Here is a 12,637-nt window from a genome sequence, read left to right as displayed (position 1 = left end):
ATGGAACATGATGAGAAAGGAGACTGCGGACTCGCTGAGCTGTGGGGTTTGTTTCTTTGCCCGTTTGGCTTTTTTTTTTTCCGCAAGTGTTTTCAAATCCAGGCAGTTCAGTTTCTTGGTTGTCATTTAGGAAAAGAGTCCAGGAAAGCTTTTAAAACTCAGTGCTCAGTTTCCAAGAACAGTTTAAAACCATACAGAAACATTAAACAGTTTTAACAAATAAGCCCTACCATATTTCTGAGTGAGAGATGCCGTAACCAGTAATGGGAGTGAAAAACAGGGTCTGTTTTGCTCATCCTGGGGGGCAGCCGAGCAGGGCAGCAGGGTGGTCAGCACAGGAACGGCGCTGCTTCAGAGGTTCTCCTGGTACCCTCTCTATTTAGAGCATCCCTTCCCTTGGGGTATTACCTGGATGTCCTCTTCCTTCTCCGGCAGCGGTCCATGCTGCATCAATATGTGCCTGGAGGCAAGGTCTCCGTGCTCACAGAACTGCTGAGCCAAGCGGTAGGTGCTTTCGTGCAGGCACTGCAGCTCCTGCAGCTCCTCCCCAGCCACCTGCGTGGAGGGAAGAGGAATGCCGAAGGTGTCCATGGGGAGGCTCTGTCCCACCACAGCCGGGGCTTTTGCCCTGGCCCTGCCCTCACCTTCTTGTCCTCCAGGTACTCAATGTCAGCAGTGTTGTAGCCATCCCTGTGTCCACGTCTCAGCACCCGGAACCGCCTCCTGCCGATAGTGTCCACCAGGGACCTCCCGTCCGCCAGCAGCTTGATCTGCCGAATCTCCAGCATGCAGCCGTAGTCAGCAAAACTGGAGGGAGCCAGGGAGAGAAAAGAGGAGCTGAGCTGGGATACCAGTGGTGGGAGAGCTGCTTCTCCTGAAGGAGGAAAAGGCACAGGAACAAGCTGGCTGGGAGGGGGAAAATTTGGAGATTAACTCAACTCTGTTGAGTTAGCACTTGCTGCTAACTAAGAGGGCAGGGAATAGCGAGCACACTGTCCACACTCCCTTGGATTTGCCTTATACCAAAATAACTTGGGTCCTCACACTGCCCTGATGTCCAGTGGTCCTGAAGACACCATCCATTGCAGAGACATCCTCCCAAAGCCCAGAAAATGTTATTTATCCCATTTCACTTGAACAGGACTGGAGCACAGGGAGGTGGGTGTCGGTCTCTTCTCCCAAGTAACAAGCGATAGGACGAGAGGAAACGGCCTCAAGTTGTGCCAGGGGAGGTTTAGATTGGACGTGAGGAAAAGTTTCTTTACTGAAAGAGTGGTTAAACATTGGAACAGGCTGCCGAGGGAAGTGGTGGAGTCCCCATCCCTGGAGGTATTTAAAAGACATGTAGATGAGGCGCTTAGGGACATGGTTTAGTGGGCATGGTGGTGTTGGGTTGACGGTTGGATTCGATGATCTTAGAGGCCTTTTCCAACCTTAATAATGATTCTATGATATGTCATGTAAATACAGGTATTTAACAGAGTACTTGGGTTAGGAGCCTGGAGACTGAGCCCACCCGAGATCTGGAGGTGCCACCAGGAACGTAAGGATGGCCACACTGCACCAAACAAAAGCCCATTTAGTCCAGTGTCCTCTCGTAGCTTGTTAAGGACAGAGTATGAGAAATACGGCAATTTTAAAGTGCTCACTAGGAGGAGCTGGAGGACATGGCCAGGGAACCATGCAGCTCAGAGACACCTTGAGCCAGAAGCTGTTCCCAGACCGTCATATTTAACAGCCACCGCTGGCTCTGCACAGATCCAGCCCTGGCCCCATTCCTTGCCTGGCCGGTGCGATGCTGGGAGGCAGCGAGATCCCGTTTCACTCTGCTGTGTGGGGAACACACCACCTCCCTGCTGATTTTATCTGTGGGGTGCAGTAGGATAGGAAATTGCACCTTGTTCCTCCTCTCCAAACTACTCAGGATTTTAGACATTTGGGGCTGGGGCAGAGAGGGGCAAATCAGCCAGGGCAGAGGGAAGCCGCCTTGCCCAGGAGCTCACCTTTTCACATTCTCGTATATACACATGCCGAACCTCCTCGTGCCAGTCTCCTGGCACCGCCGGATCATGAGGCGGTAACGAGGCTCGAAGACGTGCAAAGGGCAGGCAATGCCTGGGAAGGACATCGTGCATACGAAGATGGGGATGTTCTTGGTCAGGCTGAGGGACAGGAGGAGAGACCACTATGAAACCTCCCGGAGCAAATCCCATCCCAAGGGCTCTGCATCAGCTGTTCCACCGAACCAGGTGTGTCCTTTACCCCAAGAAGTGATGCTCTGGTGCGGAGCAACACCAGAGCTTCCACTTGGCTCACCAAGAGCCCAAGGACAGACTCTGCCCATAAAACAGCTCCTTGCAGAGATGCTCCCTCATCCCCAGCTGCCCCATGGGGCACGTCCGCACCCGCCCGGCACTGCTGTGACGTGGTCCTAGAAGTGGGACAGACATCACTTGAGCAGAACGAAGCCAGAGCAATGGTACATGGTGTGGACAGCCCCCTCGGAGCCCCTCCCACCCCCGTGTGCACACACACACACACGCACACGCACACTGGAGCAGGTCCTTGCTTACTTGGAGAGCTCTGCCATCTCAGCCTGGTGCAGCTCCCGGCGCTCAGCCAGCTGTGCAGGGAAGGTGGCCAGCATGATGTCCTGCAGCAGCACAGTGGGGCTGTAGCTTCCAGCCTTCAGATACTAAAACAAATTAGACCCAGAAATAAGTTGGAGAAGAGCGGGGGGGAGCCCTGAGGCCCTGCTGGGCTCTGAATCACACTCACTTTTATTGGAGCTGAGGGTAATTTTAGATCAGAGAAAGTCAGGGATAAAACCTATTGGGGGATGTCAAGCCATCTAGCAGGACGGGATGTCAGCTACACCGAGACCTCCAGAAACAGCTCAGACCCAAGGCCCATCCAGCGCAGCGTCCTGTCTCTGACAGTGATGCAGTCCTTGTATGACAACCTAATTTCCCTGATGGTCTTATCCGAATCCCTTTTCATTAAAGATTAAATCAAATCTCCAGCCTAGCAGGTTTTCCATCCCTTTCCATTTTTAAAAGTAATTAGCATTCACTTCTTTCTTTCTCTCTCTCTCTCTCTCCCTCTCAGTCCTGTTTACAATCCCACTAAATCACTGTGGCATCTTGTGGAAATTAATCTCTTGGTCTTAATTATCAACTGTCTGGTCATTCCCACGTGAGTGGAGCTGACACCGCCGTGCCAGGGAGCTGCTAACGTAAGAGCATTGCAACTTCCCACCCCAGCCCTGGGCACACTGCCAGCAGCTGGAGCCGGTGCCCAGCTCTCCCTCAGGCTCCATCCTGCCGGACACATGCCCTCACCTCTCTCAGGCTCTGTTTGCAGAGGGGGCAGTTGGGCTGGTGGTCCAGGCAGCGTTCGAGGCACTCCTTGCAGAAGGTGTGCCCGCACGGTGTCGTCACCGGCTCGAAGAACATCCTGCAAAGGGACCAAAGTCAACGGACCGCAGAAAGCAACATGGAGGAAGGAGCGCAGGCAAGCCCAGCAGAGAGAGATTTCACAGAGCCCCTGTTCACAGGGCCGGGTGCCCTCAAAGCTGTCAATTCCCCAGGCCTGGCTCAGCATCCCACTTTGGAAACCCCGGCTGGTCTCAGCCCCACGGTGCAGGAGTCCCACAAAGCACCCAGGGACTTGCAGAGGCCCAGGCTGGTGCTGCAAGAGTCGAGCAGGTCAGGGTGGCCAAAGCTGTGGGTGCAGCTTCTGGCTATCCCCAGCCTTGTACCTGCATCTGCCTTGAATCACCTTGCTGAAGGCAAGAGATTTTGCTTCCAGCAGGAACAAGAAATTTCCCCTGTCTCCTCCTACCATTTCAAGGGAAATCTGCTGTCTTCACCAGCCTTCTGCACTGAAGACAGCAATGCTGCAGGGATGCAACGCCACGGAAAGCTATCTCATGCCGTGTCTTCCAAGCCCTGGCAGCCCATGACTATGAAACTCACCTTCACGAAAGCCGCATTGACTAAGCTTTGCTTATAACTCCTGTTAATTAAATGTAAAGATTCCTAACTGGCTTATTCCTTTAATTAGAAGTCTGGGCTTGGACTGTTGGACCTGCACAATGATATAAGATGAGAACTGTCCCAGGCCAGAGCACTGCTCCCCGTCCCTGCAGGGTCCCCACGGACCCCATCAGTACACACATGGCACCGCTTGGTCCTGGCAGGGCTGTGGTTCCCCAGACACCCACAGTGGTGTGTAGTCCAAAAGGCAGCGATGGAAAAGTGCCTCCTTCTCCCCTGCTCCAAGAGCAGAGCCGGCAGCAAGCACTCGGGTTGCTCACAGGTAGCTCCAGAATCAGAAATGAAATTAAGGTCTTGGGAAAGCCCTGCTCAGCACTGAGCCCTGATTCCTCCTGAACACTATGTTTCCCTGCTCTCAGAAGAGACCTAAATTCACCTAATTCAGATCAGATACAGCCTTGATCTCTCTCTCCCTTGTGTCATTCCCCCATGCCATGCCCAGACCTGGAAAAAGCTGCCGTACAGGAGACCTTGACCGTCTTGCACATCCGGCGGTGCAACACCCAACCCTCTGCCAGCAGCAGCTTGCACAACTGCTCAAGGTCCTGGGACATGCCAGAAATAACAACCTGGTTTCAGCATGCCCTGTGGCAGCACCCAGTCCTTCCCCTGCCCTGAGTCAGAAGATGGACAGGGGCTCTACCTGGTCCCCTCTTCCATCTCCGGGCACAGAGCTCAGAAATGCTCCCCTCTGGGTTTGCAATACCCCTGTTGCTGATGGCAATTCCCTGGGGCAACATCTTCCTGTTCCAGCCTGCAGTTACAAAGGGCAACCACCACTTTCAGTCTTTGACCCCGCTGAACATCCCCACCTCCGCTCCAATGTCCCAAGCGATACAGACCTAACGATGCTGCGCCCTGAGACAGGGCAATCTGAGCTCTTACAGCCTGGCAAGGCAAAGCATGCCCCTGTCCTCCCCTCTTATCTGTTATCTCTACTGAAACCTGCATTTCAGCAGTACTGGGGACTGAGCTTGCTATTAAGATGTGAAGAAAGATCCGCACCAGGAAAGAAAACCCAGCAGGTGTTAATTCTTCATCCTAAAAGCTCTCCTGCCGGAGAACTCACCGTATGCAGAGGGAACACTCCAAGTCAGATACGCTCAGCAGCTCCCCGAGGCATGTCTGGGTACACTTTGCTGCTGCTGTTTCCTCTTCATTATCTAGTGGCAAAAGAGAAGGAAAGAGAAGACGGCCCCCCATTTCAATACTGAAAATTAATCTTTGCTTTCTGACCTTGTTCTGAGGTGTAAGTAGTTAATTGCTACACAAAGTGCTTTGAAGGTTAAAACAAAATGCTTGGAAAACCTTGTTCTGAGGTGTAAGTAGTTAATTGCTACACAAAGTGCTTTGAAGGTTAAAACAAAACTGCTTGGAAATGTGACATAACCCCCCCCCTATTAACCCATCTCTTCATCCATAGCTTTTCCATCAGTGGGTCTCATGGTACTTGGTAGAGGAAGGTGGTATCTCCCTAGCTCCTTTTGCAGGCAGGGAAACTGAGGCACTGGGAGGTGAAGTGGCCTCAGAAGCTCCCAGATGGTCGTCTCTGGAGACCTGCCACAAGGCATCACCACTGCTTTATGCAAACCCACATACGTGGAAGCCATCTGGCTGGATGCTGATGGCAAGTTAATGCCAATGGAGGTACCGCTTCCCCCAGCGCATGACATGCTGTGTCCCTCGCAAGGGACTTTAAGTTCTGATCTAAAACCCATGGGAACCAAAGGAATCCTCTCCCTGGCTCCACATAGGGAACAAGTGATGTCTGGCTTTAGCAAGAACTTTTCACCAAGTGACACCCAAAGGTTTGGTGTACGTTCACCAGCTCAACACAGGAAGATCGGATCCTCCTCACATGCGTGAGAAGCAGCAAATGTGCTGGCCAGAGCAGCCCCATCAGGTGCCCCTGGGATCTCTGCTCGCTGAACTGGCACACAGCGCAAACACTAAGTTTTCAGTGCCAAAATGGATTTTAAACAAGTATTTCGCATGAGATGAGATTTTGGTACCTTTGACGACACTCACCTACCAACTGCGAGCCCTGTCTCTCTGCTGAAGTCTCCAGTTCCTGCCGTCGCCCCGGCTGGGAAAGGGTGGCTGTCCCCTGGCCATGCTCAGACCCAGCATCCCCTCTGCCATCCGCTGGCTCTCCCTTCTGATCCTAGACACAGCAAAGATGAAATCAAGCCCAAAACCTCTTCTCCCTTTGAATACACTGCCCCATCCACCCCACCGAGCCCGATGGCACCGGGAGTTTTTCCAATGTGTTGGTGTATGTTAACATCTTGCATCTGCGGGACAGCAGGAGAGCGTGGCCTTCACAGACATCCCTGCTCATCTCATGGCTAAATCATGGGTTTACTCTGTCCGGATGTACCACCTGGTATTTGGGTGTATCTGAGCCCATTTTCTCTGATTTCCCCCCTCTCTCCAAACCTGCCAAATTCATCTACAGAAGGCAAAGAGAAAAAGATGAGCTTTCCTTAATAGCTGCTAATGGTCTGAACTGTTCTCAAATGTGGTTTTTGGATGAAAAAAAAACATTAAAACTGACATTTTCTTTTTTTTTTCCCCTGAATATAGTGTGACTTGGGTGTTTTAAACACGAGAGTCTAAAATCTTACCAGAAGTATTGCAGAATAAAACTGGGAGAGGACTGGAGACAGAAGGAGCCTCCTCTGTTTCCCCAATCTCCGCAGCATCAGCTCTGATGGTGTCTTTGCTCTCCCACCCTCCACTACCTGCAGCTTCTCATCCCAGCATGCAACCGTGTGCACGTGGCTATGGCCCTGCACAGCCTCTCCTTACCACACCTCCTTTCCCATCATTGGAAAACCCCAATTTGGGATGTCCCAGAGGCACATTAAGTCCCATCGCAAACTCAGATCATTGCTGGCTCTCTCACCTGAGCTTTTGCGGAAGACGATGGGAGCACAGGGCTCCCTCCATCGACCTGAGGACCAGTCAAGCCCTGGTGAGCATCACCCGGGTGTGCAGCAGCCATGCATGGCTGAGGAGCATCCTCCCGTGTGAGGATCTGCAAGGAGAAAGTAGAGCTCAGGGGGTGCTGGGAGAAGGAAGCAGGGAGGTGAGTGGGCTGCCAGGCTCCCTCCTTCCCCAAAGCAGCCTCCTGTTCACCGCAGGGCACATTGGGGTTCCTTGTTTCAGCGCTGGCTGAGCTCTCTGTCAAACAAATGCCTTAGCAGTGCATAAGGGAGAAAGCAGCACGGGGCAGCGAACAAAATGGTGTATTTTAAGGGGTGGGACCCATGTTCTCCATCACCCACAAAGAGCAGGAAGGGAGTAAGCTGTGGAGGGTACAAGGTTGTTCACCATTCCCCTGCCTTTTCCCTCCTGGAGGGCAAGTGTCCGTTCATGCATGAAGACCCCATGCCAGGGACACTGCCAGAGGCCCCACTGGTGATGGTGATTTTGGTACACAGATGGGTGCTGGCCTGAAATCATCTGCAGAAAAGACATTGACTCTCCAGTGGCAGTTTTCAGCTGGCTGCTTTGCCTTGGATGACTACTGATGCTGCCTCGAAGCCCACCTCATGCAATGTCAGTATCTAAACCCTGCAAAACCTGAGACTTTGAAGATACGGACTAAGGAAGAAGAGTTTTCTTCATGGGTGAACCTGTGTCGGAGTGATGGGAAGGCTCTTGGACCAGGACCCGACTTCACTTGATCCCAATGCCGGCCAGAGCAGCACGACTGTGATGGACGCGAGTCCTTCAGAGGACAAGGGCATCTCCCTGTGCGATGTGAGGGCACAGGACCCCGCCACGGTATGGCCCACACACCTTCTCCATCTCTCTCCGAGCAGGGTGGAAAAGTGGACTGAGCGTCAGGCAGTGCTCCCACGCCAGCAGGGCTTCGTCTCTCTGTCCCATCTCCAGAAGCACCTTTCCTTTCCTGAAGAAGCCCTGCAGAGCAGAAACACCTGTGGTGACTTGGAGACAGTGACCAGCTGAGCACATGCCCCTTCAGGTCCCATGCAAGCCCCAAGGGAATCTCCCTCCAGCCTCCTGACTGCTCCCATTCCAGGCCAAAGCACCCAGACACATCACTGCTCCCATGCTCAGACTTGTCCTTTTTGCCCACCAGGTCCACCCGCAGCCAGGTACCCATAAAACAGGACTCTTCCAAAATGCAGCAGTTGCAAAAGCCAAGCAAACAAACCCTACAGAGACCTAGAGAAGGAGTCAAGGACTTCTGCCTTTGAAGCTGAAAAACTATTGCCAATGAGTGCTTCACAAATCAGCAAGCGAACTCCCAGGGCTGAGTTCTCCAAGGGCAGCTCAGCCTCCAGCCAACACTTCCCTGAGCCCCCAGCTGCTATCCTCAGCACCAGCACGGCTACGTGCCCTCACCGCCTGCACGCCAGCAAGGAGGGATGTGGTGCCAAACCTCTCCTGTTAGTGCAATGCAGCCCTTGCAGCCTGGATTTCCAACTTAACAGGTTTGGCAAGTGTATTTCTGAGCAGGACGAATCCAATGGCTAGGAGAATTCAGGAAAGGGGGAAACTGCTCCCATACAGTAAGATTTGGCTCCAAGTGCAGCCGGCCAATGGGGCCTCCCCTCTGCTCACCTCATGCTCTCCAGGCTCAGCCCTACACACGGCGTCCAGGTCCTCCAGCGCCCGCGGGTGCTGCCCCAGCGCCACGAACACCTCTGCCCGGCACAGCCGCAGGGAGCTGGCGTCCGGGGCTGCAAAGAGAAATGTCATCACTCCTGTGATGAGTCCGTGCGTGGTGAGGCAGTGGCACTGGATGAGGCCAGGGAGACCCCGCCACAGTGGGATGGCCCCTGCGCCACTGCCTCGCGTTGAGCACAGCCAGCTCCTGCGCTCCTCTTCGGCAGGAGTTGCTGGCCTCATAAGTCTCAGCAAGGAAGTTATCTTCCCTAAATATCTGGTTTAAAACTCTCTGAGGCTCTTCCCTTTGTTTTTCCCCATCTCCCACGAATGCCCTCAGCCAAGGGGCCTCACCACTGCCTTGGGGCTCAGCCACGCTGGGATCTGGGCTCTCATCCATCCTTTTGGGATGCAGCAAAAACGTTGTACCATACACGTACTCCCTACGGGGGCTGTTGCCACAGGAGGCTCTGCGATGTGATTCACCCAGTGGAGCCACAATAACACGTTACCAAACGAGCCTGCAGCTACAGAGACCTGCGATCCCAAAACACCAGGGAGCCTCCCAGACCCACCTGGCTGCCACCGCTCTCCCGGGGCAGAGGGGAAACCAGGGCGGGGGGTGCAAGGATCTGCCCCTACCACGTGACTCAGGGTTTCCAAGAATGAGAAAAGGCTGAGATTTCCCAAAATGGAGGAAGGGAACTGAGCATTCAGTTCCTCGTCAGTGAGATGTCACTGACGGGATCTCAGTGGTGGGGGGGCACAGCTCCCACAGGTGCTTCTGGCTGTGACACCCCAAGTGTCACAGTGCTGGATGCCCCACACACTCCTGCCTGCTCCTAAATAACAGGCAGTGAGACCCTCTTCTCTCCTGCCTCAGGGAAACCCCAGAAAGACCTTCCTTTCTACCAGCATTGCCAGCAGGGTAATTGGGTTGGGGGATGTCAGGGAGTATGAGCAAGCAGCACCCCGAAAGCCAACACAGTGTGGCTCATGGAGTAACCAGGTGTGGTTTGAACTGTGGAGGATTCCCAGACCCACCCCGTTATATCACAGCTTGCCATGGAGGTGACCTACATCCATCGCACTGCTGGCTTTCCAGCTAAGGCAATGGGTCCATGCACCTGGCCCTGTGTCCCACCCCCAGTGCTGGCCATCACCAGCAGGATGCTGGCTCTGAGGCCAAACCTGCATCATAAATTAGACACCATTTGCAGGCACTGGTGCTGCATTTACTGTGGTAAAGGGGGGCTGGCAGCACTGCCTTGCTGAAGGGCCAGCAGGTCCTACCAGGGTGAGCCGGGTCCAGGGGGCTGGGCAACAGCCGACCAGCGGTCACCAGGAGACATCATTGCTGATGATGTCTCCTGCACTCCCAAGCCCGGCAGCCTTTCCTCCTGCCCCGGTTCAAACACGGTGCTGATGCAGCTCTGCCAGCAAACTGCAGGTCCGGACTAGCAGCCCCATGACAGCAGGGTGTAGGAAGCCGGCATCTGCCTGCACCCCTGCCTGCCTCCGCTGTCACCATGCCCAGGCGCCCACCGATCTGCCCAAGCGCCCACCACGTCTTATCATGGAAGAGGAAGCTCTGCCATGGCTATCGCCTCCTTTTGTCCCCATGCCCAGCGCAGAGCACAGGGAGACCTTGCTCTCTGCCTGGGGCTCAAGGTGCCACTGCAACCCGGAGAGCAGCAGAGAGCCTGGCCCCAGCTGCTCCTGCACCAAGGCTGCACTGGCCATGCTGAGGTGTGCAGCAGAGCAACACCTGATCCCTCAGAGCTTATTTTCATTTATAATGTTAGCTGGGACCTTAGGGCTCAAGTCAGGAAACGTGGGAACTTGCTGCTCAGTACCCCATTCCACAAGCACGCATCCAGAGACAAAATATTCCAGCCCCTAACGACAGGTAGAGATGAACAAACAGGTACAAAGTCTAGAGGCTTATTTTCCATGTACGCAAACCCATTCAAACATTTGCATAGCCCAGCAATAAAGTGACTGATTTGGTGAAAACAAGATATGTAAAATGGGGCTATGAATTCTGCATTTCTATTCTGCTGCAGCTATTTTTGATCTATGATATCATTAGACATTAGGGACATAAGCCAGCTGGCAGCCCCGGCGGCTGATGAGTGACTGATAGTGCTCCCCAACCTCCCGGATCCAGGCATGTCAGGAGGCCTCCTGTGTTACACGTTACAGTGCATTTTTTTTGTTCACTTAGTAAAACAGAAGATAAAAAGTTGACAATTCATTTTCTCCCAAGTGAAGGGAGCTGCTCTGTGGGCTGCGCTGAGTGGGGCACTGCAAACTGGCCCATCGTGCGATGCTGAACCACAAAAAAACCCATTCTCCTGGGTTGAACATTTATCAGTGGTTATGTTTGAAAGCGAAGGGGAGCCCATAAGAAGTTGTGCATCCCAAAAGCGGTCTGCAGGCTGCAGGAGTTGGAAAACACATCCTGAAAGTACCACCCACATGGCTGAGCCTGAGCAGCACCAGCAAGCACAGGTTTACGGGAGCTGCAGCTGTGATTGCAATTTCCTCGTTGCCCTAAGCTGGACTTCCCCTGTCCTTCGGGGAACGGAGGGTGCAGGGAAGACCGAGGACAGAGCTTGCAATGTTTCGTCTTTATACTCACAGAGGCTTTTTAAGAAGAGATATGTAACTGTACAACCCAATCAGACAAAGTCTGGCAATGATGCAAACAGTACTAGAGAACTGTGCACACGCATTTGCGTTGAAGGACGAGTGCGCAGGGTATGAGACGGGCGCCTTGGGAGGTTGCATAAAGGGACCTGCTTTCTGCTGCCAACACCAGGATCGGCCAGCCCGCTCAGCCCTTTGGTTCCAGGCATACCCTCAACCTCTGGCACTTGTCTCACAGTGGGCGATGAATAAGTGTCTGCACCGCGGGAGAAGAGCTGACTGCTGTCATAGAAACGCTGGTGGAGAAAGGACCTTCTGCCTCCGCCGTCTCAACCCCCTGCTCCAGACACGTTGTATAACCCCTTTTATTTAAGCATTACTCTCCAAGAAATCCACGTACAGCCACACATTAAAGCAGATCAACCGCCCTGGGCCCGATCCTGACCTGGCAGACAAATGTCTCGCCGGAGCCGGTTACAGAAGGGGGCCGGGAGAGATGACACATGACACCCTGCCCTGCACCGTAGGGCTGGCGCAGGAGCTCGGCCAAGGCTGTGTCCTCGCCAGGATCTGGGGGCGAGGACGTGTCTGTCCCAGACTGGAAAAGTCCCAACCACTTTACATAATGGCCATCCCCCCGGGCAGAGCTCTTCCTCCGGTCCTGAAATATTGCCGGGCGGCAAGATGCAAGAAGCTGTTTGTGGTTCCTTCCTCTCTGGCCGCTCACTAACGCCAGAAGCATGTGGCCGATGGGGCGCAGGCTGTGCACCCTGCCCTGCCCGCGGCCCTGGCAGCCGGGATGAGCCGGCTTGCCCAGCCACCCACCCCCTCCCATCACCCCGGGACACCTGCGGACATGGGAGAAATGCCCAGCAGCTGGATCCCCCCTCCCCATCCCCACCAGTCCCGCCTTTCCAACACTTCCAGCTTCCCAGGTCTCCCAGCTCTGGACTGTGCAGGCTCCGAGGGCACTGTGGTGCTGGGACAAAGTGACCCACACTGGTACCCACCTGCTCCAAAAGCACAGCCTGGGCATCCTTGTCTCAGCTGTAGGGCTGGCCCCTCGCACCCAGCATCCGCACCCCCCAACCCGCCCCGCCAGCCCCCGGGCCCGGTGGTGCTTACCCAGCTCGACCCCTTTCTGAGCCATCCTCAGTGCCTCCCGCGCGTCCCCACGAGTGAGATGGTCCCGGACACGGGCTGCCAGCCAGGCTAGCCGGCTCTCCCGCTCCACGCATTTCTCCAGCAGGCCGCAGAGCACCACGTTGCATCTCGCCGCCCCGACG

The 12,637-nt window shown here is 54.4% G+C and overlaps 1 protein-coding gene across 1 annotated transcript in view; it reads right to left on the bottom strand.

Moving 5' to 3' along the window:
* The window catches only part of LOC103904364 (LON peptidase N-terminal domain and RING finger protein 1), a 17,089-nt gene extending 4,459 nt beyond the window's left edge, over window positions 1-12,630 (bottom strand). Inside the window, exons 1-11 of the mRNA XM_009285810.2 lie at window positions 12,477-12,630; window positions 8,655-8,773; window positions 7,866-7,988; window positions 6,967-7,098; window positions 6,087-6,222; window positions 5,128-5,221; window positions 3,342-3,456; window positions 2,574-2,695; window positions 2,004-2,162; window positions 645-807; window positions 409-555 (exon numbers count right to left, since the gene is read on the bottom strand). Coding sequence (XP_009284085.1) covers window positions 409-555; window positions 645-807; window positions 2,004-2,162; window positions 2,574-2,695; window positions 3,342-3,456; window positions 5,128-5,221; window positions 6,087-6,222; window positions 6,967-7,098; window positions 7,866-7,988; window positions 8,655-8,773; window positions 12,477-12,501 — 1,335 coding nt within the window. The 5' untranslated portion in view covers window positions 12,502-12,630. The remainder of the gene's footprint in view (window positions 1-408; window positions 556-644; window positions 808-2,003; window positions 2,163-2,573; window positions 2,696-3,341; window positions 3,457-5,127; window positions 5,222-6,086; window positions 6,223-6,966; window positions 7,099-7,865; window positions 7,989-8,654; window positions 8,774-12,476) is intronic.
* Between the last annotated feature and the right edge of the window lie 7 nt (window positions 12,631-12,637).

Source organism: Aptenodytes forsteri, unplaced genomic scaffold (genome assembly GCF_000699145.1).
Source record: "Aptenodytes forsteri isolate BGI_AS27 unplaced genomic scaffold, ASM69914v1 Scaffold54, whole genome shotgun sequence".
Taxonomy (NCBI): Eukaryota; Metazoa; Chordata; class Aves; order Sphenisciformes; family Spheniscidae; genus Aptenodytes; species Aptenodytes forsteri.
This window is presented reverse-complemented; position numbering and strand designations above follow the sequence as displayed.